The 22,708-nt window shown below is 35.4% G+C and overlaps 1 protein-coding gene across 1 annotated transcript; it reads right to left on the bottom strand.

The window, feature by feature from the left end:
* Positions 1-107: 107 nt before the first annotated feature.
* wdr19 (WD repeat domain 19) lies at positions 108-21,607 on the bottom strand. Its single transcript, XM_058791005.1, has 37 exons — positions 21,532-21,607; positions 21,017-21,108; positions 20,840-20,905; positions 20,535-20,660; positions 20,309-20,424; positions 19,880-19,995; positions 19,703-19,783; positions 18,966-19,078; positions 18,434-18,607; positions 17,081-17,151; positions 16,824-16,996; positions 16,501-16,615; positions 15,401-15,507; positions 15,155-15,277; positions 14,349-14,498; positions 13,938-14,085; positions 13,280-13,487; positions 12,929-13,088; positions 11,916-12,026; positions 11,706-11,815; positions 11,488-11,545; positions 11,107-11,253; positions 10,887-10,969; positions 10,697-10,780; positions 10,154-10,300; positions 9,841-9,965; positions 9,529-9,638; positions 9,237-9,305; positions 8,585-8,662; positions 7,111-7,207; positions 6,783-6,907; positions 5,263-5,344; positions 3,638-3,788; positions 2,293-2,416; positions 1,928-2,004; positions 1,687-1,833; positions 108-1,293 (listed from the first exon to the last, which is right to left on the bottom strand). The coding sequence occupies exons 1-36, from the start codon at positions 21,535-21,537 to the stop codon at positions 1,719-1,721; spliced, it is 4,038 nt and encodes a 1,345-aa protein (XP_058646988.1). The 5' UTR covers positions 21,538-21,607; the 3' UTR covers positions 108-1,293; positions 1,687-1,718.
* Between the last annotated feature and the right edge of the window lie 1,101 nt (positions 21,608-22,708).

Raw genomic sequence — 22,708 nt, 5'->3', positions numbered from 1 at the left:
GAGTTCACTGTTGGATGCCATGTCCAAAGACAGAGCAAGAGTGTGTATTTTTAATCCACGTTTTAATATGTATTAAATATGACAACATTTAAGAGTGTTGACCTGATTTATTGCTTTCACTTGCCATACTCAAAAATACGCTCATAGAAAAATCTGTCAAACTAACAACACAGAGACAACTAAGCTAAGATGTAAGGGCCGATAATACATGTTAAAGGAACAGACTCACCCTCGTCATTTCAAACCTGTATGGGTATTCTTTCTTCTGCAGCGCATTAAAAAAGAAATGTTGAGAAATGTCTCGGTATGCTACTTTGCCTAAAAAAAATGGAAGTCCATGGTCACCAAAACTATTTGGTTACCAACGTTCTTCAAAATATCTTTATTTGTGTTACACAGAAGAAAGGAAGTCATACTAGATTTGAAATGACATGAGGGTGAGGAAATGATGAACTATCCCTTCAAAGCACAAACTTGAATCTTAAATCTCAGGTTTCACAAACTCCATTAAGTACAATTACACTATTTTAGTCCATTAAAGCTTATTCAAAATGCAGAACATTTGGCCTAAATCTCAAAAACAGCAAGGTGAAGGTAAACGAAAAAAAAAAAAAAAAACAAGTGTCACTGACTTTAGATCTTTATTTTACAAAATTTAAGGCCACGCGAAAGGTGAATGGACAGTCCAGCTCAACATAAATGTCAACACTTGGGTGGTTAGATTAACTGTCTTTCTTCTTTCATTAGCTCACACTGCAGTGCTGAACTCTTGTGGCCAAGCTATAAAACAGCAGCACAAATCACTCCGACTAAAGTTGATGTGTAATTTTCTTCTTTACCAGTTTAATGTGTGAGACTACAATCATAGGTTGATGTTCCTCAAAAGTATAAATGCTGTGGCTGCATTGTTTTCAACATTGCTTTGTGAATTTGAGCCGCTCAACATGGCAACATTGACTTAGCCAATGAGTATGACCAATGGCAGATGGAGGAGGGTTTGGGAGAATTTCATGTTTTCATTATTTTAAATGCTGCTAGTTGCCCCTAAAAGTATACACTTCACCTGTAAGACACTGTAGAAATACAGTTTAGAGTAATTTTACAGACATCTATAAACATTTACAATGTACAAAAAAACTCATACATATTTTATTTTTTATTCTGTATTTTAAGATTAATATACCATGATTGCAAATTGTTACAATATTGATAAATAAATAAGAAAAATATTTTTGTATTTTCAATAAAAGAATATCAGTCCTGGCTTCTCAAAATTTTGTAAACAGGAAAAATCTGAAAACAGGAAACATAAGGGGCACAGTTACACAAATCATACATTTTAGTTTTGTCCACAAAAATAATCACGAAACAATAAGTATTTAACACTGAATTTCCATTTCAGTAAGCGATAAAATATGGAAGGCTGTGCATTTTTTAATAAATTACAGTTGTGTAAATATACACAACTAAAGGACACAACAATTACTACATAAAAATATTAAGGACAAGTATTAAATATTAAAACATTTTTAATCAAAAATTGTATTTTATTATGCAAAAACAAGTGTTAGAAAGTGTCATTTCTGACATATAATGTAAAAAGAAAGAGCTGTCGAAATTATGTAAAATAAATAAGAAATACGTAAAGGGAAATGGCTATATTTCTTCATAAAAGGAAGTATTTACCCTTTCATGTGTCTTTTCTTGCTCTCTGGATCTCAGCGCTCCAGTTGGTCCTGCTGCAGATATCTGGAGCAGTCCGAAACTTTTTTCACCTCACTGACATTTAAAGTCTCAGAGCACATGGGGCAAACCGACTCGGTCTCCAAGAGCCTGAAACAAACACATACAAATACAGAAAATCAATGGATGGATGGGTGACTGGATAGGTGGATGGATAGATGGACCATGGATGGATGAGACTTACTGGGTGAACTGCGAATAGAGAGCAGGGAAATCACAGTGTGGGCAGACACACCAATCCTCCTTGACCAAGTGACGACCCTGAAAATAATGACACACACATCTATCAGACAAACTGCGTAACTGTGTGCGCCTGCATATACACACCAAAAGGTCAAGTTTATTGTCATTCCTCTCATTACAGTCACAGACAAGTCAAGAATGAAATATATATAGCACCTAGAGAGGAAGCTAAAATAGGGCCTGGGTTTCTGGCAGTTCTCTGTGACGTTTGCTGTGGAACTGAAGCTGTAGGTCGCTCCCTCGGAGCAAGATCTGCTTGTGTTCAGGCAGTGCAGTGATGCAGTAGATTAAGTTGTCTGTACTCACTGTGGCGATACAGTAGGGCAGATTGTTTTTGCAGCCGGGACAGAGCAGCTCACAGTCAGGCAGGCTGAAGCCGCAGTAGGGACAGGGTGAGCTCTCCTCCTCCACCTCAGAAGTATCTGGACGACTGATGCAAAACAGAAAGGGTCACGGCAATAGGAGCAAATTCAATACATTACAATTCATTCAAATTTAAATTCAATGCAAAAACATTTGTGCTGCTTTTGTACAATTTCAGTGCAATTTTGTTTACTAACCATCTGCAATCCAGTTTGAACCTATGGTTCTAAACAAGGTGGTCAAGGCCCACAAGACAGACATGCGATGACTAAAAAATAAAATTAAAATAAGCTAAAAAAAAAATTGAATTCTTTGAAGCACCAGGTTTTGGAACTGAAACTGAATTTTGAGACATTGACACAGCTTTTTGGAAAAAAGGGGGGAAAAAAGGTGGAAAGAGGGGTGATTTGTATGACAGCCAGTCTTCGCCACTGAATAAAAAATATAAAAGGTAATTGAGATTTTTCTCTCACAATTCTGACTTTTTTCCTCACACTTTCAAGTTTAAATATCGCAATTCAGAATTTTTTTTTTTTTCAGAATTGTACGATACAAACTCACAATTCTGCATTTTGTCTCACAATTTCAAGTTTAAATTTCGCAATTCAGAATTTTCCTCAGAATTGTGTGATAGAAACTTGCAATTCTGACTTTTTTTTCTGAGTTTGTATCTCGCTAGTCTCGCGTAGCCAGACCTTTAGACTGATGGCAGAAGGTCTGAGAACCTCGATATATAAGAGGCTATATGTCTGACAGGTAGAGCAACCAATCACATTTCGTTTTGTGCCGCATCATGTTTATGTGCGTGGAAATATCACCACGATAACAGACTGGTGTGTAAAACTATTGGACATATTTTAAAGATTCTAAAAATAATTTACATTTTTCAAATACTTTTGAAAATCCAGCATTTAGTTGATCGAGATATAAACTCTGACTTTATAACTTACAATTGCGAGTTTATATCACAATTCTAAGAAAAAAGTCAGAAACAGTCAGAATTGCGAATGTAAACTCACAGTTGTGATAAAAAAGTCAGAATTGTGAGATAAATAGTCGTAATTACCTTTTTTTACTTTTTATTCAGTAGCAGAAACGGGCTTCCATATATTTGAATATTGCTGTGGACAATGAGGGTCAAAAAGTCAAAAAGGTCAAGAACTACTGGTTTCAACAGAACCTAAATGCACTGAAATAGTATTGTGCTAAAACAAAACAGCGTGCGCAAATAAACGACGCTATTAATTGGAGCATTTAATTCTTATTATATTTCCCTTGTGTGCCTTACCGGACCATGGCCTCTATCTTCTTCTTGTATTTGAGATCAATCTTGTTACGATACTCTGGTCTCATCAGCATAGAGGCAAAACTAAAGGCAGAGTTCCTTAGTCCAGCACGATGACATTCAATAACCGCTGATGTGAGGATGGGGACAATGTCTGTAGGCCATAAACACACACACACACACTGCTTTATGCTACATTAAAGGTGGATCCAGTGTCTCCAAAGTTAGTTAAAAAAGGCATAATGCTCAAGGAGATGCCTCAATACACTGAATAAACTGATTTTGTGTGGAAATGTCTGATTACTCATCACTGTCGTAAAACTCTTAAAGCGTTTCAATTATGTCAGGGTCATTATTTACACTGTGTGCAGAATTATTAGTCAAGTTGATATTCTGGTCATATTTTTTTTCCAAGAACATTTGACCAATTCCAAACCACATCAATCTTAATAACTACTACTGATTTTGTATTTAATCATTTCTAAGTGATGTATAATTGTCCATGAAGGCTGAAAGTCAAAAACTCCTTATTTCAGGTGTGCAGAACTATTAGGCAGGTTTTCTTTTACAGATAAAATGAGCCAAAAAAGAGATTGAACTCAGACTAAAAGTAAAAAAAAAAAAATTAAATGCCCATGAGAAGGATGCAATACTAATGCAATAATAGAATTAGCAAAGTTAAGGCATGACCATTGGGCAGCGAAATGCTCATTGGGTCAGAAAAAACAGGTGGAGAAGAAAAGACACGTTAACTGCAAAAGAATTAAGAATAAAGGTGAAGAATCAGGTGTGAAACCATCAGGAATCATTTAGTCTCCAGCGCCACCATTTTCCAGAACTGCAACCTTCCTGGAGTCTCCAGAATTACAAGGTGTCAGGTTCTCAGAGACCATGCTTGGGTAAAAAAATGCTAAAAAATAACCCTCACTTAATAAGAATAACATGCTGAAGTGTTGTAAAATACATGAAGACTGATTTTGTAAAGGCTTTATGGACAGATAAGTTGAGAGTGACTCTTGAAGGACCAGCATCACATCCTCTTGTACCACTGGCAGTAAGTTTTAGGAGCTCATTTTTATTCCATCTCCTATCCTGAAAAGTCTGTCTTGCAGAGATTGACTAAAATGAGCTCCCAAAACTTACTGCCAGATTCTGGAAGATAAATTCATCCTTCTCATGGGCATTCAATTTTTTTTTTTTTTTTTACTTTTAGTCTGAGTTCAATCTCTTTTTTGGCTCATTTTATCTGTAAAAGAAAACCTGCCTAATAATTCTGCACACCTGAAATAAGGAGTTTTTGACTTTCAGCCTTCATGGACAATTATACATCACTTAGAACTGATTAAATACAAAATCAATAGTTGTTATTAAGATTGATGTGGTTTGGAATTGGTAAAATGTTCTTGGAAAAACAATATGACCAGAATATCAACTTGCCAAATAATTCTGCACACAGTGCAATTAGCTTACAAGGCACAAGAGATCCAAGTGATCTATTATTGACTGTTAAACCAGTGATATAGATGCAGAGATATATAAGAAAATGTCTAGTAGTGGATTTGACAGCCATAACAGTACTGAAGTATGTACTGTATGTGTGTGTTGGTAGGTGTACAAAAGAGGCTCACGGGATGGGAATTTGCTGATGTTGTTGGACACACGGATAAGCATTCGTGCTCCCTTTAAATGATCTCCTCTTTTAACATGGATCTGAAAAAGAATGAAAAAACAAACATCTAAAACTTTACAGAACAGTGAATATCTTATGAGTACATGCACATCAAATCACTGAGAAGAAAGCTCCACAGATTTCTGTAGAATATGAACATTCATGTTTGTTTATTTGGTTTTCTTCATTACACAAATATGAAAAATAAATAACAAACTGGGGCCGCAAAAAGAATTTGAACACTTTTTGGTCACTTAAAATGTATGTTTAAAATATTAGATACAAAACATCAAATCAATTGATGAACAACCAACCGGTATCTAGGTGATTTTATTATCACACACGTGTCTTTGCAGAGTAACCACAGGTGTATTTCATCACATTAATATTTGACAACCAGAAGGTGTCATAATACTATCTTAACAATGTGTTATCATTTATAACTGATATAAATTATATATATATATATATATTATATATATATATACATATATACATACTACCGTTCAGACGTTTGGAGTCAGGAAGATTTTTAAAATGTTTTTGAAAATCTCTTGTACTCATCAAAACTGCATTTATTCGATAAAAACACAGTAAAACTGTCAAATACTTATTATTACAATTTAAAAGAACCTTTCTCTTTTTATATGTTTTAAAAATGATTTATTCCTGTGATGGTAAAGCTGATTTTTCAGTCACAATTAGTCCATTACTTAAGTATCACATCATGATCCTTTAAGTAATCATTCTAGGATGTTGATTTGGTGCTCAAAATTTTTATTATTATTTTGTTCATCTATTTCTTCAATTTCAACATTTCTTGTTATTAGCAATGTTGAAAAGAGTTGTCCTGATTAAAATGTTTGTGGAAACAATGACAAAGAAAGAACCAAAGAACCACATTTATTTGAAATAGACATTGTGACAATGTAAAAATCCTTACCTTCACTTTTAATCAATTTAATGCATACATACTAAATAAAAGTTTGGGGTTTTAAAAAATTGACCAACATCAAACCTTTGAACAGTAGTAATATGACACTTGGTTTGACATTTTGTAATATATTGCAAAAACATAATATTTGTTCTATTTTTCTGCAAATAATATATGTGACCCTGGACCACAAAACCAGTCTTAAGTCGCTGGGGTATATTTGTAGCAATAGCCAAAAATACACTGTATGGGTCAAAATTATAGATTTTTCTTTTATGCCAAAAATCATTAGTATATCACGTAAGATCATATAAGACAACTTTAAAGGCGATTTTCTCAATATTTAGATTTTTTTGCACCCTCAGATTCCAGATTTTCAAATAGTTGTATCTCGGCCAAATATTGTCCGATCCTAACAAACCATACATCGATGGAAAGCTGTATAAATCTCAATTTCGAAAAAATTTAAACTTAAGACTGGTTTTGTGGTCCAGGGTCACATATGTGAGAACGTGACAGTGCATGAGCAGACATGTGTTTCCCACCTTCACTAGTATGTAGCTGTGCAGGATCATCAAGTTTGTGGCCATCTCTGCTGGGATCTTAATGTGCTGTGTCTGAAGCTCAGCATACATGCTGAACAAAACATCATGGGCATTCCTGTAGTTTCCTACAACACATAATACACACACAAACACAGGCTAGGAATTCCCTAAGAATGTATTATCTTCTTATTTTCACGCTTTGAATCTGCATTGGCGCAACATGCTTCCAAATTTACACTTGACACAATAACAGGGAATGACAATCTGTTTAGTAAACTCACTCCATAGACTTTCACTACATGGATAACCAAAAACACTGAAATCAGACCTGCAGATTGCTCCTCTCTGGCAATAATAATAGCAGTTCTTGCTGCCTCTCTGTACTGCTTGAGAGCCATGTACAACCGGAACAGATATTTTGCATCCTAGGAAAGAGCAGAACCAACAAACATTATCTAGTCAAAACACTTTTTCTGATGCTATATACTATACTATATATATGATGCAACCAAATAAGGTAGACCACCCTATACAAATGATTTGCTCCGAATCAAACTATTTTCCAAACTAAACAGTTCAAATAACTACAAAACAAACAAACACACACAGTCAGAATTTTAAGTAATAAAGCAGAGGAATTGAAACACAAACACAATTTCACATTGCACATTGCACACTGACACACACACACACACACACACACACACACACACACACAGAAGTGCCTTCTGCTGGGTCACCACAAAGAGAAATATCAGCAGATGCAATGAGCTACTCACGGCAAGAGACTACACACATGCAGTGACACGCAAGAGAGAGAGGATGAGTGAGAGATGATGAGTGTATGGACAAAAGGAACCAATCAGATAATGAGTGCAACAACATATTTACAGTACATAATTGCAAATATCAATAGATGCTTGTTTTAAATGCAGACACTTAAAGGGTTCAATGCCCAGATTTTCTAAAGAGGACCCACACATTTACAAAAGAAAAACCTGATAATAAATGATTTAAGTAAAAGTCAATGTTACAGCTGCCTGGAGCCACTAGATAATCCTCTTGTGTCTAATTTAATCAAATATCAAAAGAATCCGATCCAGTAAAAGTCCTCAAGCAATAAGTGGTGATGAACCCAGCAGGGTCATGGAACAAACAAGAAATAAGCATTTATGGACTCCTAATTCAGATGCTGTGTTCATCTATAGCAACACAACTACGTATATTAATATTTTGTGTGGTCTATACAACTGCGGCAAGTTGCACTACTGTTCAAAGGTTTTGGGTCAGTAAGATTTTACAAATATTTTATAAGTTTTTCTCACCATTACTATATTTACTTGAACAAAACTAAAGTACAGTATTATTACAGTAAAAGTATTATTACATTTATTCCTACAATTGCTGTAATCTTCAATGTCACATGATCCTAAATATGCTGATTTGGTGCTTAAGAAACATTTCACGCCACAGTTGTGCTGCTTAATATTTTTTTGGAGAAACCATGATACATTTTTTTTCAGTATATTATAAACAGTATAAACAACGTTCACAAAAACAGCATTTACTTGAATTTTTTTTTTTTTTCTGTAACAATGTAGAAGCCTTTAATGTCATTTTTGATCAATGTATTGCATCTTGCTAAATAAAATAATCTTTTTTTGTAATAATTATTTTTTTATCCATCTAAAATGAACTAAAATGAATGCATTAAATGCCACAAAATTTTTGATTTAACTCCATATGATACAGTTTATTTTTAATTTGCAGCTCTATTGAGATCTGTGTTAAGTTTTCATTACCTTTGGCATTCCGTCACTTTCCCCCATCAGGTAATCAATAAGCTGATTGGTTAGAGCTTCGTCCTTGGCTTCCCCTACCTGTTAAACAGACAGTAATAAAATCATCATCATCACCATAACAACACAACAAAAAGCAATAGCTGCTTACAACTAGACATAAATCACCATAATTCTTGCCAAACACTTTTCTGATTAGGGCATCAACAGAGAATTTAATTATAATTATTTGGCTACACTATAACTATACAAAAGTAAAAATTAAAAAGAAAGGAAAAATGGTACAAGTGAATTCAGGAATCAAGCAACAATGTGCAGTATGTTTTCTAATATACATGCAGATGTTTATTTCTGGTCTTTTTAAATCATTAAGTAGACATGGGAATTAGAAGGGATCTAGTGATATAATTGATTTCTGGATTATACTACTATTCTTTTCTACATCTCACAGTCTTGATTTGAATTGTGAATTGTGGTCTTCCAGTCGAGCATTTAGAGAGAATACTGATATCTTTTGAAAGATCCCTTCTAATATCAACCGACACTGATTTTTAAAAACATATACAGTATAATCATTGCACATCTCCCTTTCTGATAAATTATGAGAATTGTAGTGTAGTAAAGAGTGAAATAGCAGCTCCTCAGCTGTACTCACTGTCTCAATGGCCATCTCTATGGCCAAACTGTCATCAGAGCTAGGACATTTCAAAAAGTGCTTCAGCGCCTGTGTGTGGACAGACAGATACAAATACATTAATAAGCATTTAATGACTGATGTTATTAGCACAGTCAGTTGTACAAAGAATCCCTTTGGAGATAATGAGCAAAGAGGTAAAAGCAACCAAGTGTGACGAAAAATGAGAGCTTAAAAGACAAGAGGAAGTGCACTCAGGCATGGGAAGGAAAGAGAGAAAAGAATCTACACTAACAGCACACAGTTCTCGTACCCTGCTGTACTGTCCACACTTCTGAAAGAACTTCCCAGCCTGAAGATGATTCTTCTCTCCCTCAAAATACAGCGCTATGCTCTGATAGTCCTCTATTGTAGCCTCTGAACCTGAAACTCAAATAGAATTTTGTTGAATAAGCCTTATAAATGGTGCTGTGTAGTTAAATGAAGTAGGTCATTCCTATATGCAGCACTATGCTTTTGTGCAGTAATTGAAGGAAGTATTCTTTTAACAGGGTTTACTATATTTTTTAGAAATACACTCTGCATAGTAGGAATGACCCAAGTGTGAGACGATCAGAGAGATCACCGATGATGTCAGCGTAGACCTCCATCTGCCCATGCTGCTGGGCGAGCTGAAAAGCTTCATCACTGCAACGCGACAAAACCAGGAACTGGATCGCTGAGCCGTAATCACTCAAACGCAGGAAAAACCTGTGCAGACACCGAACATTTATCACACTAACAGAACATCAAGACGAGCTAATTTAGGACTAAATTAAGGACAGGTGCTTAACCCTAATAATCTGGAAAAAACATTTTCGCTGGTTGGCGAAAAAAGGGAAATGTTATAGTTTCGTTTTCTTGGCACACAGATATTTGGTGTTTCTCTCTTTACTCACCTGGCCACCATTTTGGCTCCTTCGATGGACTGAGTTTCTCGTACGATGCGTACAGCCTCCTCAGGGTTGTTAAGATGCTCCAGTAGGATTCGAATTACGTTTTCCCAGTCTCGTGCACTTTCATAGGCCATTGCTGCCTCTTTATATCTATACATATACACAAAATTTGTAAAGTGGCACGTGGTTGAACATGGTTTTACAATAGTGTTCATAACACAAGGAGACGCATTTTCCTCGACAAACACTGTCAACTTTCAGAATTTAAAAATTCTATTTAGAGAGAAATTAAACTGAGATTAAAAAAAAAAAACTCTATACATCACAAGTCAGATTTTCAGTCAATCAATTTGTTTGCTGAAAATATTTTTTTCCTAGTGCAACACACTGTGCTGTATCACTTCACACTTTGCTAAATTATATTTACAAAAATAAGGAACTTATGGAAATAATTCAATTACGGAAACAGACTCTGTAATTGAATCCTCACTTTGTTGGAGTGTGTTTTCTTAAAGGGACTCTTTGCATTTTGCATTTGGTACATACTTGCCATCCGCCTCCTTTGCCTTAGCATACTGCAGGTGAATCTTTGGGGAAGTCACATGGGGCAGGAGCTCACCCACTTTTGCCCTGTGTTTAGACATCAACATTAGTTACAAATCACAAATTTGCTTCCATTGCACAACACTCAAATTTGTGATGTACGCTATTATGTACTGTTGTGAAGTTGTATTACCAGTTTTTGCAGCGGATGTAGACCGAGGCAGCTTTGTCATAGTATTGGCCTTTTTCATACAGTTGAGCCGCTTCTGAATATTGCTGCACACAAAATCATTCAGCCAACAAGGAATTCTGAATCACAGCATACTACTGTCTAACAGAGGTAAATGAAAGTGATTTGTATGTCAATAAACACACATAAACAAACACACACAAACACACACACACACACACACCTTCATGCTTTCCAGAATGGCTCCACAGTCTTTCTTCAGAGCTCTGCTGGGGTGTTTAATGGCCTGGTTGGCTCCTCTACGAATGTCACCCATACGAATAGACATTCGAGCCACTCCTGCCAGACAGCTCTCATCATGATCCTGGAACTACAAACACACACACATCAGGATCTCCCGCCAGCGATGGTCAATGAATGAGTGATGCCTTGTTACCATCACAATGAGGCACAAAACTTTCACCCTCTCTGCTCCTCTCTGGTGGAATCAGATGCTAGCCTCCACTGAGACCATCATAATAACTTTATCATTTCATTTTCATTTTTGGATGAGAATTCCCTTTAAAGTTGTTGATCATCATTTTACAAACAGGTAGACACTCACCTTGTTGTTTCCGGTTATGCCTTTCTCATAGTGAGCCAGTGCATTCGTATAATCTCCACTAGAGGGCAACACAATATATGACATTACATCATCAGTGATAACATAGTCAGACATATCCAGCACAGAAAACAAGTCCATGTAACTTACAGTCAGGTACAGTAAGCATGTAATGTCTCCAAAACAGATGTAATTAACCAATGTAATGTAAGCTAACTTACACAAATTCCAGCTGTATGGCATATTCTTTAGAAATAAATGGAATCTCATCAGGGTCCAGTCTTTTAGCTAGCTGTAATGCACTGTCCCAATGCTGTAGGTCCCTTCTCATCTACACATACAATAGCTCAACTGTTACAGTAGTCAAAGTGACTTGGGAAGTATAGATGCATACATGTACACTTTCATGAATGTGTGTGTGTCTATTTTACCTCCAGGGCTGCCATAGGATACGAAGAAGTCAGATACAAGTCTTGGGCTCGGTTGTAGTCATTGCAGAACATGGCCAAATGACCAGCCAGCAAATTCTGATCTTCTATTCCCTACAAACACAGTTAAGAAAAGCACTTCTGTTCTCTTGAACTTCAGACAAAAAACATTGCTGTTTCAGAACTTAGTGAGCTGCTTTGCTGCTTACTACCTAAATGGAGTCTTTTCTTAGACTGATAGCATGTTTCCACAGTTACAGACATTGTATTTTTTTATTCTAACACTATATTCTATGTTACATTACCTTGGCATTAAATTACAGAAAAATAGTTAGAGCTGCATAATTGTATTGTATTTCTAATACAATGGCTGAAGGTGTAATGGCAATTTCTTGCTTCTTCTGACAAATGAAATCAATCTCTCTATATTATTTTCCTCTTATGGAAAGTCATAGAAAAGCTATCATGGATTTTGTCTTTTGTATTGAGCAAACTGGAATGCAAAAAAATTCTATCTGTTGCGGTTTCTGTTCACAACTATAGATGTTTACCCAACTATGACGACTTCGGTTTCTGAGAACTCTGGAAATGTGAAAAAGGTCTATATGCTGCTGCTTTCTATGGCAGCATGCTAATTTAAATAGATTTTTATAAGCGACTCCTTTAGTGTTATTCTGTGCATCATATAAAAGTGCTCCTTATGTGAAACACAAAGAAGACTCCACAATCCAGGTAAAATTATTTATCAAAGAATGGATTGGATGGATGCAGATTTTAATGCAAGCTTGCAGTTGATTGTAAAAAAGGGGCAAAGTTTATGCTGGAGTAGTCTGGCATACTTCACATTTTGATTAAAAATTACTTTTTTTTTTTTTTTTAAATTAAACCATCCATATGCATGGATGAATTATTCACAGTAAGATCAGTAACATGCACTTAGAAAACAGGTATGGTGAATTTCTATTTTATACCAGCTTTAAAATGCTGCCTATTGAGGCAAGAACTAGTTGTCACACCTTGATATCCTCTAGGGACATGACCATGCCGACATTTCCCATCATGCGGTATACTCTGATGGCCAGCTCCACCTCCATGTGATGCAGACATGCCCTTCCCAGCTCACCCCACGCCTCGGTTCTGTTCAGAGCTTTACAGATATTCCACGCATCAGAAAACCTGCACACACACACAAACACACACATACTGTAATTGATGTTGCTGAAGAAATCTGAAATGCTGAAGTGAAATCGGTTGTGATCATTGATACATTATGCATCCAACAACCATTTAGGTTTGTATTATTTGGCTTAATTTAGTTAAGCCACTACAATAAACTACCAAATCAAACTAATGTAGTATGAAAATACCTTTTCAGCATAATGGCCTGTTGCAGTAACGGCTGGTGTTTGTCTTTACTGGTGTCACTGTGTGGGTTGTTGAGGAATGAATGTGTGTTCAAAACCACACTATTAATCTTCCCACTCTGGGTCTGACATGTCAGCTCCCCATTATGCAACAGCAAGGGCTTATGGGAAAATGGCAACTTGGTGGCACCAACTAGAATCACTTTACAGCCTAGGGGAAAACACATACAAAAATAACACAAATAAACTAAAATTATGTACCAGTAAAGTCTGTTTCATTGCCTAAATAAAACAAAATGTCTAGCACAGCATTAGGAATGGAATTTGAAAATTTGTTTAGAACCAATTCCATTTTTAAACATAGGTGAATATGTTTAACCAAAGTTCTGGATCATCTGCATTCTTCCACTGTACTAAACAAAACATGTGTAAGCATCACAACTGTGAACTGATTTTCTGCTGGCTGTGTATGTGAACTTTCTAGCATGTGATTCTCTGTTTCTTGCAATAAAAAAAATACTATTTTAATACCATTTTTCACATGCACGTGACATTACTGTTGATATTCTCATAGTTTGACAATTTGAGGCTTATCTCTCCAAGGCACTGTCCATGCTTTCTTAAAACCGTTAAAAGAACGTCTAGTAGACATTAGTTTTACCCTGTATGGTGTCTTTGTGGAAGGCATATGTGTAGACTTTGTCCTCCTCATACGCCACAAACACACCCTTATTGCTCATCCAGTTTTCCCACAATACCCCTTTAATGGCAGGAGAGAAGTCTGGGATCTCAAACACTGACTCGTTCACCTGTAGGAAATATAGACTTCACTTGGTTTAAAGTTTGAAATGAGTCTCTCAGCAATGTCATATTTTTACTACCAGTCATTAAAAAGATAGTCCATCCAAAAGTAAAAACTTGGTCACCAAAACTGTTTGGTTACCAACATTGTTCAAAATATCTTATCAAAACATCTGAAAATTAAAGTCACACACATTTGGAACAATGTGAGTGCAAGTCATTGTTCGGTGAACAATCCTTTTAAGAGCGGAAATATGTTTTTTGTATGTACCGGACAGTATAGGAAGCCATCACTTTTTTCATCAATAAAAACGAGACGTGTTCCATTGGGGTCTGGAAAGACTTTGCGTACACCCACTGTATGGCGATACTCATTCACACTCTGCCAGTCTTCAAAATAAAAACACTGAATCAAGCCGGTCTACAGAAAGAACGAGAAAATAAAAGTACATAAGGCCATGTTATATCATGAACAGTCACACTAAAGGGCTCAAACATTACTCACACTTTAGTACCTTATTGCTTTTATAAAACTATAAAATGTTATTTTAATAAGCATCCTTTACTAGAAGATTGACTCTACATACCATATATAAATAACAGAACTATAATATATTATTAACAGAAACCTGGGAGTTATTGAGGGGGAACAGGAAATACTGTATGATTACAGTTTACATCTTGACTACAATTTTTTTTAGCATGCTGGCACTACGCTGGCATTGTCATGTGAACTATGATGTAAAGCTGTGTCGCTGTTCCTCGCCAGTTAATGAATTTGTTGACTCTGCTCCTGTGGCCTCATGGCAAAATAAAGTGTCCATTAGATGCACAGAATCTGAATCTCAGCAGAAGGTCATCTGGGTATCTTTCATCTAATGTTTTATGAATGCTGCATATTTGGACAAACTACTCATTTGATGTACTAGTTTTTGCATACTGTGTAGTAAGGAATTAGGTGATGCATTGGATTTATACAGTATATTTAAACACAAACCAATCAGCATCCAGGACTATAACTACGCGTTTAATAAAATGAGAAAACAGTGAAAAAAGATGTATAGATGAAATACTTACGTCCGTCCCATAATACAGAAACTCAGAGGTGAGAGCATGACTGAGGATGCGGTATTTCTGATCGGATTCTGGAAACAGTTTCGTCTGTCTGTCCTCCTGAACAGCCTGCTCATCTCCATCAATCTTTCATATAAACACACACACACACACACACACATACATGAACACACACAAATGAAAACAAAAAGTAGAAAAAGCTGACAGTCATAGTATTATTATTATTTTTACACATTATGGGTTCCTTACCACATGCAGCTGGATCTTCCCCTCAAACAAGGCAGCCGCATAGTCACAGTTCAGACACATACTGGCCACTGTCCCCAAATACTCAGTGTCTTTTACACGCTCCACACCTAAAACATACACATGCACACTTAAATGGTTAGTTCACCCAAAAATGAACATTCTGTTCTCATTTATATCATGATGTTCCAAATACCATGAGCCTTTAAGGTTTTTTAAACCTGACAGCTTTCTGTCCTTCCATTGAAAGTCCAAGAAATCAAAACATAAAATAATAAAGTTTTTATTCGCATATAAACACACATACATAGAGGGCATCACATGTGGTAAACACCATATAACATCTTGTCACATGCTAGAACAAACCTCATTGGTTCTTGTGCATCAAGCACACACGCTTGAGCTTCTGTGTTTACCGTACGTGAATTGCTATATGTATGTGTGTCAATTGTTCTATAAATGTAAATAAATGGCTAAATAAAATCTGTTCATCATATGAAGCAATCATATCTCTTCACATGAATTGGATTAAACCACTCAATTCACATGGATTTGTCTAAAGACACCGTTATGACATTTTTGGACCTTCTAAGTATGGTTACCTGGACTTTCAAATGAGGGACACTAAGGTTATATATATATAAATTAGTGCTGTCAATCGATTAAAAAAAACAAACTAATTAATCACACTTTTTTTTTAAATTAATCGCGATTAATCCCACCTAACATTAAAGTTTTTAAATATACTACTAAATATAATTATTAAAAATATAATATTAAAAATTACATTCAATCTTCAAATTAATGTGCAAACAAAATAAAGACAGTATATTTTTTAATATTTGTTTAACACGTTAAACTGAAAAAATTAATCACATGCGTTAATGCGCTAATTTTGACACCACTAATAAAAATTTTAATTTGAAGATTACTTTGAAGATTAACCAAAGTCTTATGGTTTTGGAACTACATAAGGGAGAGTAAATCATGACAGAAATTTCAATTTTGGGTGAATATTCCCTTTAAGTACAGAAAGCCAATACTACAAGTCAGAATATTCCTTTTTTCCCCCATGAAATGAATTCATATTGTTTTTCACTTACCACTGTCTCCTAATGCATAAAACCACGCTCTGTTATTCATGCCCACAGCAACATGATATGGTCCCACAGCTATGAAACTAGGCTCCACCTCCACTGCAAAAGCAATAGGGGGCTCCTTAGAAGAGAGAAAATACATCAAATTATATTATTACAATTTCTATGAAAAACATTCTGGTAAAAACACACAAACAACAGAACGGTGTTGTGGGAGGGAGTCTTTCTGAAGGTCTCGCTAGATGATTTCTAATGTGTTTGCATAATGGTCCAGCTTAAAAGAACCTCCTGATATGGTTTGTTTTTTATGTAATGTGTCAGCTCCTTACCCCTTCCACCTGGTTGGCGACCGTAACCTCCAACAGGGATGTAAGAAAGGCGATTCTAGTGCCACTGCTGTCTCCCAATATGGGCAGCTTGGTGAGGAAGACATGCAAAGTTCCCTGCTGAGAAGATACAGCTAACAGCTGCCCATCATCAGTCCAACACATCTGATCAAGGCCTGAGAAACACACATACAGAACTAAGAACTAATGTTTTTCACACAAATACAGTGCATCAATATGCATCAAAAAATATTTTATACCTTTGGTCTCCTCATCCAGAGTGACTATAGCATACATTTCCTTCAGATCAGTCAAGTCATGTATCTTAACACTGACAGAGAGATATAATAGTGTTATCTTAAAACACAAGATGAAAAATTCATTTTCAGTGAGTGGTGGATAAAACTGTCATGATTGGCAGAGAAAAAGGTGGAATGTGTGTCTGAGAGTTGTAACTGTAATAAGCAGACCTGAGGATGATATAACTTTTAATCCTTTAAATCAATATATAATGATTTTGTAGGGCTGGGCGTTATGGCCTAAACGTCTCTGTATTTATTTGGCTGAATTGCAATATACAGTATCTCAGTATTTTCTGTTGTTGTTTTTTTCTATTTGGATTAAAATAATTGTAAAAAAAAAACCTGTATTTGTTATTGTCCAATGAAACAATGTTCATATTTAAGGCTATGAAAATGTAGTGAATGTAACCATGTGTGCTATGGAATATATTATGTTCAAATCTAGGGTTAACATTCTAACATTGTAACATTACAATCTAAAAACAAAAATAATGTTTTTTTTAAAGTAGAAGTTAAATTCACTAAACTAGAAATGAAAATAAACGGGAAAAAATAAAACAGACTGTTTTGTATTAGGCTATTTAGATTACCCCATTACAGTCACATTACAGTTAGTGCTATCATAAAAATACACCTTTAATACATAAGGCACATTTATTATCCAACTACAAATATTTTAGCAAAACATATGTTTGGCATACATGCGCATGGCAGCACTCGCTCACTGAAGTCTGTGAAGTTGAACAAAGCTTATCCTGACAGCAAAATGGAAATATTTCCATGACTTTCCAACATTTACAAATGGAGAATATACCTGTGAAATGCACTGAGGAAAACACCACATCTAAAACACATTAAACAGTGCAAGTAGCCTATCTGTCAGCACATGCACAGTATCTTTTAGAGCATTTGACGGGGTTACCGCTTTAAACTACACGTGTTAACAATATCTTACAAGATATTTTAAAGCCCTTAATATAAAGCATGTCTCATGTTTAAGACAAATTGGATTATGCACTTTCCCTGGAGCAGCTCACTGTGTCTGTACCTCACTGTACCTCTATTTTTCAGATGCACTCGTATTAAAATACTGTATGTCGATAAAAATGGTATTGCCTCATTCCATATTGCTTACAAAAAATATATTGATATACCATACAAACTCGATATACTGCCCAGCCTTATGACTCTGTACATGTAAATTGGTTTTGACAACTGGCCAACAAGTCGATCTGCCCACCGGGAAATGTGGCATATGGCAGTTGCGCAAACATCTATTGTAAAGACACATGCATACTAATGAACACTTACCAGTTATCCCCACAGGACGCAGCTTTGTTTAGAGACTGAGAGATGGCGATGCTAGTTAGACTGTCTTTATGATTGTGGGCTTGAAACAACTCTTGGCCAATCTCACGGATATGTGTGGAAATGACTACAAAGTAGCCATGTGAAAATCCAATCATGATATAGCCATCCCCATACCTAGAGAGAGAAAGGAAAATATGCAGTATATAAAAAAACACACTGAAATGAGTGATTTTCTTCTCTTTGTATTTTTAAGTGCTATAACTTCAGTATAAGAAATGTACATTCTAGATATAACATATTATTATTATTATTAGCTAAAATGCATGGCAACCAGGAAGTTTATTTATCACATCCTTTTTATCCAAACAGTTTTTAACAGTTCACTGAAGGAACAGTCCTTCAAACTGTGGTTAAACATCTTGTTTATGCACAATGGTTAAAGAGCAGGGCAGTGACATACATGCTAAAACTGTTACTACCACATTTAAGTACATCTCCGTGTGTGTGTGTGTGTGTGTGTGTGTGTTTGTACCAGCGGTAGGAGATGATGCTTCCGTAACGCTGCTGAAAGGCCAGTTCTATAGGGTTATCAGGGTCATTTAGATTAAACAGGAACAGTGTCTTCTTTCCTAAAGCCACACTAACCTGCAAGTTAAACATCATTTAGTCATCCTGTAGATATATTTGCATTCTCGTAAAACAATGTGAAAAAGCAGAACTGGAATAAGTGGCCCAAGCTGTTATCAAGCTGGGATGCTTTTAAGCACAGCATGAAGCTGAGGTGAGATGGATATGGTTGGCAAACAATGTTGAAACTAGCTGGTTGAAAATAGAATTCAACTGATGTGTAGTCAGAGGTTTCACAAAGGCTTCAAATGCAGCTAATTCTTTCAAAATTACAAACTGGAACTGTTTAACAATGTTAGTGTCACTGTTTATACAGTGATGCCAGACTCAGAATTAATTTGTTTTGAAATGTTATTTTTATTTGCATCTATAAAGTTAAAAAGAAAAAGAAAAAAAGTAATTCACTGCATAATCCCATATTCTGGTTATTACAATGCAATAAACAATAATGATGAATATATTTCATATTTGTAACTATCTTTTATAGTTTACTAATGTATTTCTGTAAAATTGCTGATGTAACAATGTAAGAAATTGTGTAAAAATATTATTGGAATATAAGATTTTACTCTTACGTTGACCTCTACCTATATAAGTAAGTAAAAGTTTAAAAAATGAAGTAAGATGAGAATGTTAACCTACAGTGCTTTCTCCTGGAGATGATCGCTCATCTGTTTTCATCACTGAGAACTGAACATCTGCAGGATCTGCTCTCACGGAGGTCTGAAGGAGAAAAAAGGAGTGGTAAACTATGCTATTTATATGTCTGCATCAACAAATACAATATAAAGGATCTTGTTCTGACAGACCCTCATGTACCTGTCGAATGGTGTCTCCCTCATGGTTGCTGATTGTTATGCTGCGGTCTTCACTGCCCAGCGCCAGGAGGTTCTGAGAGCTCCAACAGCCACATGTGATTTTCTTTGTGTGCTTACCTACATGTACACATATAGGATGTGGAAACTATTCACACAGAAATGTATTTTTTCAATTACTGCATTTAACCCAGAATATATAATAGAATAAAGAGGAAATTAAAGAGAAAAGTATATAAATAAATAAAAGAGAAAAGTATATTTTATGAGGATTACCAAAACCCCAGTTTTTGAATAGTCATCATTCAAAATCATTTTTTGTGTCTGCCCAGAATATATGTGAAGCACATTATAAATATAACTTGTTAATTGAAAGTAAAATATATTCATTTTCATCTCTTAATTCTGTGTTTTTTTTATTGCTTAATTTTACCCAGAACAGGAATCTTGCGTGAGGTTTGCTGGTTGTAGATGAGCAGGTTTCCTTTAGATGTGCCAACAGCCAGTAGTGGCCCAGTTTTAGACCAGAGCAGAAAGGACATCTGATCTCTGAATCAACCAAAAAAAAAAAAAAAAAAAAGTAACCCAAAGACATTTCAAAATTAATCCAATTCAAGGAGTTTATTCTCAATAACTCGTTCCCTCATCACATCACTCACCTCATGCCACTGTCCAGCTGTGAGGTTTTGTTAACATTTGCATCCCACAAGTAAATGGAACTGGACTTTTCAGCAATCACAGCCAAGATATCGCCATCTTTATCCCAGTCAAGAAATATGCAAATCCTGCAATAATTATAATAAAAATTTAATTAAAAAAACATGAAAGTATGAGCAGTAACAGAAAGAGAATGTCGGTCTAGCAATATTCTTACTCTTTATTTATGCAAAAACAAAATTACATAATTTTTTTCTCTCTCAATTATAGTCTCAGATAGACAGAACATGCATGAATGCTCACTTACCCAGGCAGATTCAACTCATTAACCTTCTGTCCATGCCGATCAAAGATTTTTACAAAATTGTCAGGGCTGTGGATCAATAAAATATTACAAAAAAGTAGCATAACTTTTAACTCAAGCGTTGCCTAGAAAGATGTACACTTAATGACTAAACTAAGAAAGTGCAGGTAACGTACTCACCCTGCAACTGCAAGATAGTTTCCTACTGTTTTCTGCCACTTGTATTGCAAACATGATCCAGACCAGGACTTTTCTGACAGCGTGAAAACACGCTGAAAAGAGACAAAACTCGTTTCAAATCAATACAGTTCGCTGATAAATTGAAGTCATACAATAACAGTATAAAATGACTACAAAACGACATAACCTTACTATAAAAAAAAAGAAAAGAGATAAAGTAAAAACAGTCCAGCCCTTTAGGTCAACATTTTGTTTATTGGGAGACACGCAAATATGACCAAGTTAATCAATATTTCCCAGTTTATACATTTTATTTACACGCTTTTATTTTCTCTGCTAAAAGACATTAACTGCTATTGAGCTAACTAGCCATCGTGCTAACGCTATTCATGATGCTCCTAAAAGCATGCCAACTAATTCGTCTTTGAGAAAGCATATGTGCACTTCAAACAGCGACATTCCATTCGAAATACAATGGGACATTGAATAGTTTATATATGTAAAAACATACGTGCCTTCATTTTTGTATGTCGAAAACGTTACACTTCCCAGGGTGCTTCACTCAGACGCGTCTTGATCTCTCTTAGCAACCTCTTAGCAACAGCCAGTCAGCGTTCAGCAAGACATGACGGACAAAACGAATTTATTTATTAAAGATAGATAGATAGATAGATAGATAGATAGATAGATAGATAACATAAAGTAAAATAGATGAAGAGTACCTAAACTCAAACGTTTTCAGAGATTATTCCATACATGCAGCAAATAATATTCGGTGCCTGTCTGCCTAAATATATGTAAAGCATATTATAAACTTGTTTTACAAATAGCATGATTGTATAACATATCTTTGAGTTTTTACAAAGTTTTCCAAAAAAACACAACATCCTTCCCCACAACTTACCCCCGACATGTTAAAAAAGTAACAATGAATATAAAAATAAATATATTAAAAATATTAAATACGATACACTTCTTACATTCCATAACTTCACACATCTTCAATATCTCCATTTTTAACAAAGTCCAAAAACACCTCCCAGATATAAAAACAATTCAGAAGGTTTCTTTCTTATTACATATGTAAATTTTTCAAGAGCCAAACATGTTAAGTTTTTCAGCCATAGTCCAATGGAAGGGCAAATTGGTATTTTTCCAGCACAGAGCAATAGAACTTCATGCTTGTAATAGACACAAATCCATCAATTTTCTTTCTTTAGTGAACAAAGAGCAATCGTCTTCATACTCAATACACATAATACAGGACTTAGAGGAATTGGAGAGGAAGTAAATTGAGAAACATATTGAGTCACCCCAAAACAAAACGTCTGCACCTCCTCACATTCCCACACACAATGGAAAAATGTACCTTGAAGCCTTTGACATTTAAAACACAGATCAGGAATTAGGGTTAAATTTATTTAATCTTACAGGGGTTATATAAATTCTCATTACCCAATTATATTGTAAGAGTCTCAACCGAGAGTTCAACAAATAACATGATTGAAAACTTAATATTTCGCAACTATATTACAAAATGTGCACCAGGGATAAGATGTTTCAAGGCTGAAGATTATTCAGCAAATCTGAAACGTAGATCTTAAATTTAAAGTGTTACATATTTCTGATAAAAACCTGCTGGTTTGGACGCTGTACAATCTGGACAGATATCAAAAGGCGCCTGTCGCCCTC

The sequence above is a fragment of the Onychostoma macrolepis genome, chromosome 01 (assembly GCF_012432095.1).
Source record: "Onychostoma macrolepis isolate SWU-2019 chromosome 01, ASM1243209v1, whole genome shotgun sequence".
Taxonomy (NCBI): domain Eukaryota; kingdom Metazoa; phylum Chordata; class Actinopteri; order Cypriniformes; family Cyprinidae; genus Onychostoma; species Onychostoma macrolepis.
The sequence above is the reverse complement of the archived record's forward strand: the minus strand, read 5'-3'. Positions and strand labels throughout refer to the sequence as shown.

Bases quoted from the DNA above. Each gene is read 5' to 3' on its own strand.
- wdr19 (XM_058791005.1), bottom strand. The intron at 16,997-17,080 runs GTATAAAATATT...TGTGTTTCTCAG, and splicing joins TCTGGATGAGGAGACCAAAG to GCCTTGATCAGATGTGTTGG. The intron at 14,499-15,154 runs GTAAGTATTTCA...TTCTTTCTGTAG, and splicing joins TTCTGTATTATGGGACGGAC to ACCGGCTTGATTCAGTGTTT.